Genomic DNA, 15,770 nt, shown 5'->3' with positions numbered 1-15,770 from the left:
GATTGCACCACTGCACTCCAGCCTGGGTGATAAAGTAAAACTCCATCTCAAAAAACAAACAAACAAAACAAAACAAAAACAAGAAGAAAAAGACTGGCATTTGGTGACTAAAAATCCCCACCTCTAAACAATCCAGTTGTCCACTGTGAAAGGTGGAGATCCAGGTTCAAGGACTGGCTGACTAGAGACCAGGGAATATTAGCAACATTCCTGGGGGGCTGATCTCATCTCCTCAACTTATCACCACCTTGGCACGGCCATTCAACTGTGCCAGGCCCTGGGAGTGGGGAGAGAGATAAATAGGACACTGTCCCTTGCAGAGGTCACAGTCGGAACAAGCAGAGATAGATGAACAAATGTCATAAGAGAGGAAAGAGCCATTTGTTTGTGGCTAGTGACAATTCCAATTCCACAGAGTGACCCTGGGGCAGGGCCCGAAAGGATGAGTTCAGCAGGTAGAGAGGGTGACAGGTAAGGGTCCTCCAGGCACAGGGTGAACTATGAGGGAAGGCAGAGTGGCAGGAGGAATGCCATGATCACAGACATCAGGTCACACGTGTGGCCAGACTGAAGCCTACGTTGTCAGGGAAGGAGAAACAGCATTGGAAAGCAGATCAAGGGTTAAGATTTCAGTGGGGATTTCTCTTGGTTGAAAGATATCAAAGATTGCAAACTAAAGAAGTTACACCATTGGGTATGGTGGCTCATGCCTGAAATCTCAGCACTTTAGAGGCCAAGGTGGAGGACACTTGAGCCCAGGAGTTCCAGACCAGCCTGGGCAACATAGTGAGACCTCGTCTCTACAAAAAAGATTAATTAGCCAGGCATGTTGGCTTGTATCTTAGTCCCAGCTACTCAGAAGGCTGAGATGGGAGGATAGATTGAATCTGGGAGGTTAAGCCTGCAGTGAGCCGAGACTGAGTCACTGTACTCCAACCTGGGCAACACAGTGAGACCTCATAGAAGGACATTTTGAAGGACTAGAGAGGAGAAACAGGAAGTAGGAAGACCAGTTGAAATTGTCCAGGTTCACAAAGGAGAATGCCTAGTGAGGACATGGCAATAGACAGATGTATGGTGAAATCACAGCTTCAACGGGAATCTGTGCAGCAGAGGAAGCTACAAAATTCCTCTCAAAACCCCCCTGGGGAGGCGCTCTGTTAGGGATCAGCTAGTACCTCTCCTGAGCTGGAGTCGACTCTTGTGCCTTTGGCTGAGCACCAGTGAAAACAGTTGGTCTTCAGAATCCACGTGGTACAAATATGCACTAGAATCCTTATGTGCGAGATGTTCACACTATGAGAGGCTGGAGGGAACCAAGAGACATAAAACTTACTGTTTCCGTCTCACCTTCAATCAAGGGGACATACAATGGAATGAATGAAGAATCTCTGGCACTATTACTTGCCAAGTGCTTATCATTGAATTCAAGTAAGTATGTGTGTGAGGAAACTCCACTGCAGAGGTTTGACGGAACAGCCTTTGTGATGAGGAGATGAAGCAGGTAGTTTCAGGTTTTGGAGGTGAAGACAGTGGGAAGGGGTTTTATTTGGGGCCCATTGTTTCCAAAAGAATGCTAGGCTGGACACAGTGGCTCATGCCTATAATTTCAGTGCTTTGAGAGGCCAAGGGGGGAAAATTGCCTGAGGCCAGCAATTCAAGGCTGGATTGAGCTATGATCGTGACACTGCCCTTCAGCCTGGGCATCATAGCGAGATCCTTTCTCTACCAAAATAAAAAAAAAGTTTTTAAGTTAGCCAGACGTGGTGGCACATGCAGTCCCAGTCACTCAGGCAGCTGAGGCAGGAAGTCAATGCAACTGGTCATCTAAGAGCTCTGATGGAGCTGCGCAAGGAGATGAGTGTTGTTTTTGTGCCTGCAAACACAACATCCATTCTGCAGCTGATGGATCAAGGAGTAATTTCGACTTTCAAGTCTTATTTATTTTTCTGAGATGGAGTCTCTCTCTCTTGCCCAGGCTGGAGTGCAGTGGCATGATCTCAGTTCCCTGCAACCTCCGCCTCCTGGGTTCAAGCGATTCTCATGCCTCAGCCTCTCAAGTAGCTGGAATTACCGGCATGCATCACCACACCTGGCTAATTTTTGTATTTTTAGTACAGACAGGGTTTCATCATGTTGCCTAGGCTGATCTTGAACTCCTGATCTCAGGTGATCCACCCGCCTCAGCCTCCCAAAGTGCTGGGATTACAGGCATGAGCCACCGTGCCCAGCCCCAGTTTCTTTCTTTCTTTTTTTTTTTTGAGATGGAGTCTTGCTCTGTTGCCTAGGCTGGAGTGCAGTGGTGGTGTGATACCGGCTCACTGCAACCTCCACCTCTCAGGTTCAAGCGATTCTCCTGCCTCAGCCTCCTGAGTAGCTGGGATTACAGGTGTGTGCCACCACACCCAGGTAATTTTTGCATTTTTAGTAGAGACGGGGTTTCACCATGTTGCCCAGACTGGTCTCGAACTCCTGACCTCAGGTGACCTGCCGACCTTGGCCTCCCAAAGTGCTGGGATCACAGGCATCAGGCACTCCGCCTGGCCCTCAAGTTTTATTATTTAAAAAATACATTATTCCTGGGCACGGAGGCTCAGGCCTGTAATCCCAACACTTTGGGAGGCCAAGGCGGGCAGATCACGAGGTCAGGAGATCAAGACCATCCTGGCTAACAAACACGGTGAAACTCCGCCTCTACTAAAAATACAAAAAATTACCGGGGCGTGGTGGCAGGCTCCTGTAGTCCCAGCTACTCAGGAGGCTGAGGCAGCAGAATGGCTTGAACCTGGGAGGCAGAGGTTGCAGTGAGCTGAGATCACACCACTGCACTCCAGCCTGGGCGACCCAGTCTCACTCTGTCTCAAAAAAAAAAAAAAAAAAAAAAAAAAGGAAATACCTTCATAAAGCTACAGCTGCCATAAATAGTGATTCCTCTGATGGATAGGCAATGCAAATTGAAAACCTTTTTTTGGAAAGGACCCACCATTTTAGATGCCATTAAGAATATTCATGTTAGGCGTGGTGGCTCACACCTGTAATCCCAGCATTTTGGGAGACCGAGGCCAGTGGATCACCTGAGGTCAGGAGTTCAAGACCAGCCTGGCCAACATGGTGAAATCCCGTCTGTACTAAAAATACAATCAGCCGGGCATGGTGGTACACACCTGTAATCCCAGCTACTCGGGAAGCTGAGGCAGGAGAGTCGCTTGAACCCAGCGGGTGGAGGTTGCAGTGAGCCAAGATCACGCCATTGCACTCCAGCCTGGGTGACAGAGCGAGACTCCATTTCCAAAAAAAAAAAAAAAAAAAAGATCACGCATAATTCATGGAAGGAGGTCACAGTATCAACATGAACAGGAGTTTGAAAGAAGTTAATTCCGGCCGGGCGCGGTGGCTCAAGCCTGTAATCCCAGCACTTTGGGAGGCCGAGACGGGCAGATCACGAGGTCAGGAGATCGAGACCATCCTGGCTAACACGGTGAAACCCCGTCTCTACTAAAAAATACAAAAAACTAGCCGGGCGAGGCGGCGGGCGCCTGTAGTCCCAGCTACTCGGGAGGCTGAGGCAGGAGAATGGCGTGAACCCGGGAGGCGGAGCTTGCAGTGAGCTGAGATCCAGCCACTGCACTCCAGCCTGGGTGACAGAGTGAGACTCCATCTAAAAAAAAAAAAAAAAGAAAGAAAGAAGTTAATTCCAACCCACATGGATTACCATGAGGGGTTCAAGACTTCAGTGGAGGAAGTAACTGCAGATGTGGTGGTAACAGCATAACTAGAATTAGAGGTGAAGCCTTGAAGATGTGACTGAATTGCTACAATTTTATCATAAAACTTAAAACAGATGGGAGTTGCTTTTTTTAAGGGACGAGACTGGGTCTTGCTATGCTACCCAGGCTGGCCTTAAACTCCTAGGCCCAAGGGATCCTCCTGCCTTGGACTCCTGAGTAGCTGGGGTACAGGTGCGTACCATCACATCTGTCTGGAGTTACTGCTTATGGATGAACAAAGAAAGTAGCCTCAAGATAGAATGTACTCCTGGTGAAGATGCTGTGAACTTTGTTGAAATGACAACAAAGAAGAATATTACATAAACCTAATTGATAAAGCAGTAGCAGGATTTGAGAGGGCTGACTCCAATTTCTAAAGGAGTTCTACTGTGTGGAAATGCTATCAAACAGCATCACATGCTACAGAGAAATCTTTTTTGAAAATAAGAGTCAAATTAATGCAGCAAACCTTATTGGTGTCTTAAGAAATCGCCACAATAGGCTGGGCGCGGTGGCTCACGCCTGTAATCCCAGCACTTTGGGAGGCCAAGGTGGGCAGATCACGAGGTCAGGAGATCGAGACCATGCTGGCTAACACAGTGAAACTGTCTCTACTAAAAATACAAAGACTTAGCCGGGCGTGGTGGCGGACGGCTGTAGTCCCAGCTACTCGGGAGGCTGAGGCAGGAGAATGGTGTGAACCTGGGAGGCGGAGCTTGCAGTGAGTTGAGATCGCGCCACTGCACTCCAGTCTGGGAGACAGATCGAGACTCTGTCTCACAAAAAAAAAGAAAAAGAAATTGCCACAGCCACCGCAGCCTTCAGCAACTGCCACTCTAATCCATCAGCAGCCATCAACATCGTGGTGAGACGCTTCACAAGTGAAAAGATTACAATTTGCTGAAGGCCCAGATGATCGTTAGTGTTGTTTAGCAATGAAGTATTTTTAAATTACGTACATTATTTTTAAAGATTACACACAACAGCGTAAACATAACCTTTTTTTTTTTTTTTTTTTTTTGAGACAGAGTCTTGCTCTGTCGCCCAGGCTGGAGTGCCGTGATCTTGGCTCACTGCAAGCTCCGCCTCCCGGGTTCACGCCATTCTCCTGCCTCAGTCTCCTAAGTAGCTGGGACTACAGGCGCCCGCCACCATGCCTGGCTAATTTTTTGTGTTTTTAGTAGAGACGGGGTTTCACCGTGTTAGCCAGGATGGTCTCGATCTCCTGGCCTTGTGGTCCACCCACCTCGGCCTCCCAAAAGTGCTGGGATTACAGGCGTGAGCCACCGTGCGTGGCCTAACGTGACTTTTATATGCACTGGGAAACCAAAAAATTTGTGCAACTTGCTTTATTGTGATGTTCACTTTATTGCGGTTGTCTGGAACGGAACCCACAAAATCCCCAGGATATGCCTATACACACGTTGTCGACCAGAGGAACAACCTGGTCCTTTTCTCTCCGAAAAGCACAGCTTAAGCAACAGTAGGCTAGAAAGGCGGCAGGAGGGCTATGGGTTAAACTTAGGAAAAATCTTGGTGCCAGCCACGGGGAATACTAGGAATGACTGCTATGGTAAAATATGAACTCTCCCTAGGTAGAGCCCCACGCTACTGCTCACCAAGACAAAAAGGCCACAGGCAGCCCCAGAAAGCTCTCTGGAATGCTCCTGCACTTCCTAGGGAAGGAGAAGGTAGCTCTGAGCAGTAGCCATCAGCCTCAGGGATTTTTCAGCACCTCTAATTCTGACAAGCCTAGTGCTGCGTGCACTCTGCTTGGCCGACATCACAAGGATCACCCATTCCCCGGGGCTGAGTCATCAGATCCTATTGGGGCATATCAGGAGTCACATGAGATGGGAGAGGGAGTGAAAAACACCAACCCAAAGAACATGAAATAATTTCTAAACATTTTTATTTCAAATCTCTTTTCACCCCTCCCCAAAAAGACATGGGTAGGTACAGCAATCATAAAAAGGAGATACAAACACAAGAGTCAAATGTCTCTCGCACTGACACTTACAAAAAACTGGGAATTGTACATGGGGTTTCCAAACAGGACCTGCAGCAGCTACTAATGTCCCTTTACGAGAGTCAAACATGCCTATTAATACAGTATATACAGACACCCCATTCTGGAACTAATCTACAGGGACATCCCTAACCCCACCCCCTCTATCCCCAGAAAAATACCAAAACACACCCAAAGTGCATTTGTTTTGTTTATATCAAAACCTCTTTCCCTTTCCCCATCCCACCCTCAGACCCCCCACCCCATTTAAGATTGGCCTGCAAGTCTATTTTAACCATTTAGTATTTTTTTATAGTTTATGAAAATAAATTATACAGCAACTATTTTAATAAATTAAGCACAAAAGGAAGGGCAAAAGAGGAAAACTAAATGGGAAGACAAAAGCCAGGCCACGCTTTGGCTTGGAGGTCAGAGGGGGGCTAACGGGGACAGAAGTGGTTGCAGGGTGTGGCTCCCTTTCTGGTGAAAAATTGGCAACCACCCCGAGCCAAGAATGACACCCCTCTTCATCGAGTTTCTTAAAAACAACCAGAAACGTACAGCAGTGGCTATGCCACAGGCAGCACCAGTTTGGGCATTCCAACAGCCAGCTACCCAAAGTGGCACCTGGACCCTACCTGTCCCTTGGACAAGGTTCTGGGCCTAAGAGTGAGGGGCAGGTCCCCACCCAAGGGAGCACCAGAGATGGAGGAGTGAGACCAGGCTTCTGCTCCACCTGAGCTGGTTAGGGAGCTCAGGACGAAGCTCTGAGCGGGGCAGTGTGGTATGTGATGATCCCAGAGTCTGAGGAAGAGTGTCCTAAGTTCCTCACACTCGATCTCCAGGAGGAACTACGATCGCAGTCCAGCTGCAACCAAACATGCCCGTCTTCCCGCTGTGGCCAGCAGCTTTCTGTCTGCCCCTCCAGGCCTCTTGGCATTGAGGAGGAGCGGGTAGGAGAGGGAAAGGGAGCAGTTCCAGGTCCCCTCTAAACCCTCTAGAAATGAAATGGGAGTGAAGCAGGTCATGAACTAAGCATGCAGGGCTGGCTTCCCGGGAGGTAGATGGGAGTGGGACAGGATAGCAGGTGTGGAGAAGACAGGAAGGAAAACAGGAAGAAACTGAGCGACACCTACCAGGAAGGTCAAGAACCAATGAAAAGGACAAAGACAATATGAAATCTGCATGTAAAGAAAAGTCCTTTTCTGGCAGACTAGAGAATCATCATTTTCAGTACAACTCATTACGCTACTTTCCTAACTGCAGTACCCGAGTCCCCAGTGCCTGTCTCTATGATCCAACCCCCATTTCACTGCTCCCAAGACTTTGCTCTCCATTTTCTCAAGGCCTCCGATTGTTTTGTGCTGAGCGAGAAGGCTCCAATGTGAAAGCAGGGTCTACCACAGGGACGTGCAGACTTGACCTTTGTGGCCCAACCATTCTATAGCTATCATGGCGAAGGAGGGGGGCACACTTTTCTTCTTTTTTTTCTTTTTCTTTTTTTAGTAAAAAAGGTTTTACTCCCCAGGAGCAAATAAATCATTTTCAACTACTGATAAACACTGCTGCAGTGAAAAGAAAGATGGCTACATGTATGCAATAGCACAAATTCAGTGGAAGAACAGCTGTGTTGACGATTAGAGATAAAAATCACTTCTCCATTCCCTCCTTTCCCACAAACCAAACCCAGGATTCCCATAGGGAAAATGTCTAACTCAATAGCTCCTCCCTTACATGACAGGGGGCGTGTCATTCTCTTAAAAGTGGAAACAAATGCCAGGTCTCCGCCCAGTGGAGATGCTCTTAACACCCCAACTGGTAGCAAGACTTCTGCAAATGACATACACACACACACGCATACGCATATGCACACACACAGACTCAGACGTTCCAGCAGCCGTAGAGCTTTATCCCAGTGTCTTGTCCACTAACTTTAGGGCTCCAAAGCTAAGGGAGAGAGGCAGCAGGGAAGGGAAAGCTCTAACTGAAGGAAAAAGCTCCTCCTCTCCCCACTTTCTGCAGGGAGCAGAGGGCTTCAAGCATGCCATGCTTTCCTGGGAGCCCCGGGGTGAGGGCTGACAAGGCTGGATTCCAGGGCACTTCTGGTTCTACTCCCACCTCTCACCTCTAGGCCTGAGAACTAGAATTACCCCCACTCCCCAATTCTTCCTGGATGTCTGTTACAGGGGTGTCTGCAGCTATCTCCACACCATCCCCAACCTCAAGGGGGGCTTACATGATTAGCCCAAGTGAAATGTAGGGAAGTGGAAGGAGCAGGAGCCATGCGGGAGCTTCCCTTGGTCACACCTTTCTCCTCAGGGAGGCGGTGCCACCTCCACGGCTCAGGTTCCAGGATGTAACATTCACTTTACCTAGGTAAAGTAAAAGGTGACCAGGCCAAGGTCAGCACCAATGGTTCCAAAGAGCCAGCTGCCACCCACTTATCTAGTGCCCACAACAAAACCCCCACCCGCCTACTCCTATGCTCCTAACATAGCACACAAATTTCAAGTAACAGCAAGTTGTAGCAGTAGTTGTCACTGGCTCACACTGGCTCTCAACCTGAGGAAGGTTACAGTAGATCAGTCATAAACAGGTGAGGGTTATATAGGCACTGAAGCCACTAGTCTCACCCACCCACAACTTAGAAATCAATAGTGGGTCTCTAGATGTAAGCCTTTTCCAATTTGTGACTTGAAAATACAACCAGAAAGGAAATTTTTTTTTTTTTTTTGAGATGCAGTCTTGCTCTGTCGCCCAGGCTGGAGGGTAGTGGAGCGATCTCAGCTCACTGCAACATCCGCCTCCTGGGTTCAAATGATTCTCTTGTCTCAGGCTCCCGAGTAGCTGGGACTACAAGTACAGGCCACCATGCCCAGCTTATTTGTGTATGTCAGTAGAGATGGGGTTTCACTATTTGGCCAAGCTGGTCTTGAACTCCCAACCTCGTGATCCGCCCACCTCAGCCTCCCAAAGTGCTGGGATTACAGGCGTGAGCCACTGCGCCCAGACCTAGAAAGGAATACATTTAAATGAGCTCTACACAGCACTGGTGAAGGAGGGGTGGGCCTGGTCGGGGAGGTGAAGGGCAGGTGCTACCCCAGCTGCTGCACCTGTTCCTCTGCTCCATTTACTCTCTGACCAGGCTGCATCCCAGAGAGCTGGTCCAGCCCCATGCCTCCTCCTCATCTTCCTCTAACTGCTCTGTGCAAGGCCACCCATGCAGGCACCAAACACCCACACCTGTCTCCTCTTGCACTGCTGTTTTGCAGCCCACTCCACAGAGGAAGGACTAGGCTGCAGCCAGGGCTGGGACCAGTGCACCGACAGATCACAGTTCAACATGACCCTCCCCAGGAGAAGAAAGGTGGGTGGTGAGGTTGGGTCACACTTCCTCAGTTGGTTTGTTTTGTACCTGAGTGTATGAGTTCTCCAGAAGAAACCCCAGTAACATAAGGTGTGTGCAGGTTCTGCCTCCCTCACATGGCCTGACCATAGTGAGGCCCTGGCAATGGGCAGAAGCCTTGCTGACTCCTTTGGGCTTTGGGCTCCACCTAACCAGCATAAACCCTCGGCACTCAGGTCTGCCTGGTGGCTGAGAAGCTTCCATCTAGACAACTGCACTGGAAAGGATGCTTTAACCATGTAGCTCTAACAGGGCTGTGCACTGTTCAGTACATGCCATGCAGATTTCTGTTTCCTTGCTTTTGTTCATGTGTTTCTCATCTCACTGTCTGTCCTGCCATTAACTACAACCCAAAACCTCAGAGGCACAGAACTTTCCCAGACCATCTGTTCTACCCTGATCTTATCCACTACAAATGTCTTTAGATGGTCCTTGATTTTCTGCTTGATGTGCAGCAGTCACCTAAAAGCTCCCTTAGGCCACACATTACGTCTTTTACCTTTTTTGTTTTCTGTAGTATCTAGCACAAAGCCAGGCACACACACACTAAAAAATAATCTTAAAATTATGAGTGGTTGAAAAGGAACAAAAAAAAGAAAGCTCCCAGGCTGCATATCCGCCACCCAAGGATCTCAATGGATTCCAGACTTCAGGCTCTGTATCAGGGTGGCACTTCCTGCAAGATGGCGAGTTATATCACTTGTACTCTCAAGAGGCAACACTCACATGCTAAGCCAATTTCTGGGATCATAATCTTGCTTAATTGGTAATAGTTGGTAATACTACCATGGAAGCCAAGAAAAGAAGAGGTACCATATGACAAATCAGAGGTGGGCTGTGTTTATGGTGCAAAGCTCATCTTGTGGGCCGCCCCTCCATGGTCAGGTAATGATGCAAGTTTCCTCCCTGTTCAGCTACAAGGAGGAAGACTGGTCATTACATGCAGGACTAAGGAAGAAGGCAATGCTCCCAGATGAGGTGGTCCTATAAATTACCAAGACACTGGGGCCCCACCCAAACCATCAGGAAGCCACAAACCTGACATTAGTATCTTGTGAGATGAGGCAGTTATAAGCATGGGGAACCCAGAAAGTGTCTCACAGAACACACGCAAAGGAGTCATGAAGACCCAACAACTCCACTGTTACATCTCAATAGCAAACCTCTCCCCAGAGCAGCTCTACAAGAAAGCAAACTCACAGCGTCATATGAATTGGCCATGGCCAGCTGCAGAAACCATTAAAGACCATTGGAGTTTTTCTGCCTGCTCCTCCTGAGAGCCAGAAGACAGGCAGCTCTCAAATCGGCACCTGACAGACTTTCCAGTGAGTGGAGACCAGCAAGCTCTGATCTGGAAATCTCTGGATTGCTAGAATGAACACAGGAAAATATAGAAGCCCTTGCTACCTCCCATCTCAGAAGTGGGACAGCAGTGATAAACCTAAAAACATGAGATGCGATGCTCTCCTCTGACCTAAGGAAATCCTGTGAGGGCTGCGTTCTGAGAGCTTTCTCTAGGAAGAGCACAACTGTGGGAGCTGCATTTCTCACCTTCCTCCACATTCCCCCTCATAAGCTGACAGGCACATGGAAATAACACTGACTCCTAAGTCATGAGTACAGTGCCATGAAGAACCTGGAAGCACGCTCCATTAAATTCAGCAGCCCATGATTGGCTCTGAACCGCCCAGGTGATGAGAAAAACGATTGCCTTGACAGCCGGCAGAAGCAATAGGGATGCCGTTACCATGACCAGAGTGACATGTACAGTTATCTCAAGGGGGAATGGGTTGAGAGCAGAGAAAGAATGGGTTAACTTCAGGTCATGGAACTTAAGGAATTAAGTAAATGACAACTAGTACAGCTTCCATGAGAGGTGTTTCTGAACTCAGATTCCTAAACCTTAAAAAAGGATGCAGGAGTCACTACTTCCCCCAGCTAAGGCCAATTGCCAGGTTTTGCCCAATATTCTTTTCGAGATCACCTACCCTCCTTTCTCTCCTGCTCCTACCACAGCTGCCCATGGCAACAAGAAGCAGACTCCCCCTCCCTCAGGAACTCTCAGTCCTTTGCAAACCTCAGGCCCTTCCTCCCATCTTCCAGGCCCACGGCACAGACTCTAACTCTGCCTTTGGCACCAGCTGAATGGCCGTCCCGTCCCCTCCTCCCAACCCTTCTTTGGACCTGCTCACCCTTCATACCACTTTCAATCTAATGGGCACAAACCCCAGCTGCCTTCAAGGTGAGTTTTCCATACCAAGTAATACAAATATCAAAAACAAAACTTCTGAAAAAGAAACAGTGTTGAGACTTCTTCCAGTTTTCCAAGGAGCCCCTCCAGTCCCAAGATGCCCAGGGGTGGGTATGAGGTGGAGCCCCACGCAGAGTACGGTCATGTGCTTCTTCCAAGCCCCAGGGCTGCGTGGGGAACCGAAGTCTCTGAACAGAGAATCCCAATCTTCCCGTTCCCTCACTTTTCCTCTTCTTTTCATGGTAGCTTAATTTGGTTCTTCAAAGCTGGAGCTTGGCAACCAAATGCCTAGGTAAAAAAGGAAAAAAAATTAAAACAGTTAAACAGAATAGAACCAAAATGGAGTGAAAGAACAGCCAGACACTGAAGGTGGAGCAACACACCTCAAAAGGAGAATGGAGCCTGGAGAGCTGAATGCTTCCACGAGGGCCACATGTGACTAGGGATGCAGAGTGGCCTTTGTCAGGGGACCTGAGCAGCCTATGACTTGGATGACAAAACAAGGTCCCGAAATAACTAATAAATATATCCTACCACATTGCATAAATTCTCTCTTTCCCTTTCCCTTACCCCTTCATTTCCTACCCACTTTTTCTCTGAGGCTGAATTGCTCTAGGGACTGAAAAGGGAAGTGAGCCCCTGGAGTAATCCCTTTTGAACCTGGCTAGAAAGAGCTCTATATTTCTTTTTTTGTTTTGTTTTGTTTGAGACGGAGTCTTGCTCTGTCACCCAGGCTGGAGTGCAATGGCATGATCTCGGCTCACTGCAATCTCTGCTTCCTGGGTTCAAGCGATTCTCCTGCCTCAGCCTCCCAAGTAGCTGGACAGGCGTGTGCCACCAAGCCTGGCTAATTTTTGTATTTTTAGTAGAGACAGGGTTTCACCATGTTGGCCAGGCTGGTCTCAAACTCCTGACCTCGTGATCTGCCCGCTTCAGCCTCCCAAACTGCTGGGATTACAGACGTGAGCCACCACGCCTGGCCAGAGAGCTCTATATTTCTGCAGCTTCTGTCAACTGGACAGGGTTGACACAGAATCACAAAGGCCACTGTTGCGTCCACCTTCCAACTTGAGACAGGCACTGTTCTCGCCATTACTCTGTAGCCTGACTCCAAACCCCCTGGCATGAAATTCCAGAGGTAACAGCACACATAGACAAAGCAGGCCATTCAGAACTCCCAAATTAAAATCAGTCTGAACAACCAGAAGTCATAAAGACCAAATTTCATACCCTAAAGACCTTTCCTGACGGGGCACAGTGGCTCATGCCTGTAATCCCAGAACTTTGGGAGGCCAAGGTGGGTGGATCACTCGAGTGAGGTCAGGAGTTCGAGACCCACCTGATGAACATGGAGAAACACCATCTCTACTAAAAATACAAAATTAGCTGGGTGTGGTGGTGCACACCTGTAATCCCAGCTACTTGGGAGGCTGAGGTGTGAGAATTGCTTGAACCCAGGAGATGGAGGTTGCAGTGAGCCAAGATCACACCATCGTGCTCCAGCCTGGGCAACAAGAGCAAAACCCCATCTCAAAAAAAAAAAAAAAAAAGACCTTTCCCTTGGGAAGTGTTACATCCCCCCTTTCCAGGGCTCCTAGGGTCTACAGCAGGAGCAAGTTCAGCATTACGCTTATTCTTTGCTACAGGCATCAATCCTGATGTCACAGCAAAAAGGGATCCTGGGAGTTCAGTTCAAACCTTTGCCAATATATGACTGCCCCCAACACTCAAGACAAATGGCTACCCACTGGCCTGTTCCTGATCATGCCATGTCCCTCTCAGCTGAGGCAGGGCCTTTATACCTCTAGGTCCCCTTGCCCAGAATGTTCTGCTCCAAGGCACTCCCATGGCTGGCTCCTTGATATTCGGGTTTCAGCTGAAATGGCACCTCCTTGCAAGTCTCTCCCTGACTATCTAAACTTGAGGAGTACCCCACTACTAATCACTAAACTTTACCCAGTTTTATTTTCCTCACAACACTGTACAGTCACCTGAAATTAGCCCATTCATTTATGTTCGTGTTTGTTGCCTGTCTTTCCTTAGAAGGGAAGCTTAGTGAGAACAGGGCCTTTGCTTTGCTCAGCACTCTATTCTCAATTCACACTGGGTGCCGAACAAACACAAATATACAGCTATCTGCTGAATGGAAGCTCTTGAGGAAAAGCATCCCAGGTTTGGACTTCTCTGCTAAAAACGTTCTTCTAAAGTTGGACTGAAATCTAGTTCCTTGTAACTTACATTCATTTTGGTCCTTGTCCATGTCTCTTTTTGCTGTGATATGGGAAGGCCTTGGAGCAGAGCATTCTGGGCAAGGGGACCTAGAGGTATAAAGGCCCTGCCTCAGCTGGAAAGGGTGTGGCATGATCAGGAACAGGCCGGTGGGGAGCCACTTGTCTTGAGTGTTGGGAGCAGTCATGCACTGGCAAAGGTTTGAACTGAACCCTCAGGATCTCTTTTTGCTGTGACATCAGGATTGTTGCCTGTGGCAAAGAATAAGGGTAATGCTGAACTTCCTCCCCACTGGAACCACAGAGAGGAAGTTAATCACTCTCTTTCTCAGGAAAACCCATCAAATGCATCTTTCAGCTATCCCTCCCTAAAACCTCCATGCTCCCGGTTAATCACATTTCTTTCTAGGCCATTTATTCCTATATGATGAAGTTTGAGCTCTCCAATGCTACAAGGCCCTCCTCTGAATGTGCTCCCTGTTTATGTGGGTTCTTCTACAGCACTGCACCCACAGACATGGTCCTCTAACTGAATGGCCTAATTACTCTTCAAGGGTAGTCAGGTAGGTGGACCTCCCTAGTGCTCTCTCTACCTCTCAGCCTAATCTCAAGTGCAAAGCCATCATGCAGAGAAATCCACCTAGACACCAGACATTAGATGTTTAGTCACTTCCAAAGGCATAGAATTTGCATATAATTGAAGAAATGATGAGACTGTACATCTACTCCAGGATTCACACCAGAAGAAAGCAGTCATTGCACACTGGCAGTCAATCTTGCTTTTCACCACCACCACCAAAGTCACGGCTCCCTGGCAATTGTGTTCCCTACTCAGGAACTTGGCCCCACAATGTTCAATTTAGTGCAATTTAAAAGACTAATTGGAATTCATCTGCACAAACCAGTATTGCAAGATATTTTATGGGAAAATAAATGAGTAGAACTGTGTAATGATGGGAGAAGAGCCTCGTAGATAAATGAATTCCTTAGTTAATTCACTTATTCTCTTCAACAATTTACTTTGTAATGGCCCAAATGGAACTCTAAATAGAAGAGTGGGCTGTTTTTCTTCATCCCCATATTCCAAGCTGTGGGACATGGTGGAGTCTCACTCAAGTGCATGCCTGTTGCAATTAAAGGCATGTTTGTGTTCTCTTTGATGAAGTTTCCTTTCCCTTTAGCTTCCTGCTTTATATGCCAATTGTGTGGTATCAGGGAGATCAGCCCAAGTCCGTATGAGAGGAGGCTGCACTCTTCTTTTTATTTTTTTCAATTACCCTCTCCTTGCCAGAGGCCGCACTCTTAGCTACACTTGGGTGTCCCCCTCCTTGCTCACAATCAGTGATTAGCTTGCACATTTCCTGGCAATCTGCTTTCATGTCTGTCTGCTTTCCTCCCAAATGGGGTGTGTGCCCCTTGGGGACTCCACAGTCAGATCTTGTCATTCTATGGGCAAATGCTTGGATCGGGGCTACCCATGTTGGGAGATGCAGGGAGGGGGCCCAAGGCTCAATGCATGATGATGACTGCCCAGTAAGAAATGTGGCTGGGCAGTGAGGCGGAGAGCTCATACCCTTGGTGGCGACCAGCAGGGAGCCCCTCGCTACGTGGAGGGTTCCACCTCTTGCTTCTGTTTGGAAATGAGCTGCGCTTCCTTTAGAGACAGGTATACCTCTTCCTGAGGATCATAGTAGTAGAACTTTCGGATATAAGAGATCAGAGGTCTGTGAAAAACAAATGAGGGATATACACAAAAGGTTTTTATGCAAAATATAAAAGAAGTAACTCCTTTGTTCAACTCTTCTTCATTCCCTACATGGTAGAGACCTAACACAATTCCCATTTTCTCAGTTATTATAGTTCTGTCTTCCTTACCCTTACCACTTCTACTCTATTCTTCACAGAGACTGCAGAAGGGAGGCTGACACACACACCTTCCTCCCTCTGGCTGCAATATGACAGTTCTAAAGTTAGGTGCTAAGACACAAGAAATGTGAAAGAATGATGTCTGCAAATATTTTATGCCAGACTCTGCCTGTGAAGGTAGCTTGCAGGCCTCACTGACATTTGTTACCTCCCCACAACCCCCTTACTCATTCCTGTCCCAACC

At 48.0% G+C, this 15,770-nt stretch overlaps 1 protein-coding gene across 7 annotated transcripts in view; it reads right to left on the bottom strand.

Annotated features, from left to right (window-relative positions):
* Positions 1-5,662: 5,662 nt before the first annotated feature.
* Positions 5,663-15,770, bottom strand: part of SOCS7 (suppressor of cytokine signaling 7) — a 58,369-nt gene continuing 48,261 nt past the window's right edge. For 5 of the 7 annotated variants that reach the window (XM_015119483.3, XM_015119484.3, XM_015119486.3 and 2 more), the window contains 2 exons: positions 15,234-15,384; positions 11,467-11,720 (listed from right to left, as the gene is read on the bottom strand). In XM_015119483.3, coding sequence (XP_014974969.2) covers positions 15,264-15,384 — 121 coding nt within the window. In that variant the 3' untranslated portion in view covers positions 11,467-11,720; positions 15,234-15,263. Of the gene's footprint in view, positions 12,231-14,253; positions 15,385-15,770 lie in introns of all 7 variants that reach the window. The other 2 variants (XM_015119485.3, XR_013406612.1) reach the window with 2 other exon arrangements.

This window comes from Macaca mulatta, chromosome 16, assembly GCF_049350105.2.
Source record: "Macaca mulatta isolate MMU2019108-1 chromosome 16, T2T-MMU8v2.0, whole genome shotgun sequence".
NCBI classification, from domain to species: Eukaryota; Metazoa; Chordata; class Mammalia; order Primates; family Cercopithecidae; genus Macaca; species Macaca mulatta.
Note: the sequence above shows the minus strand (reverse complement) of the source record. Positions and strands in the feature narration are given on the sequence as shown.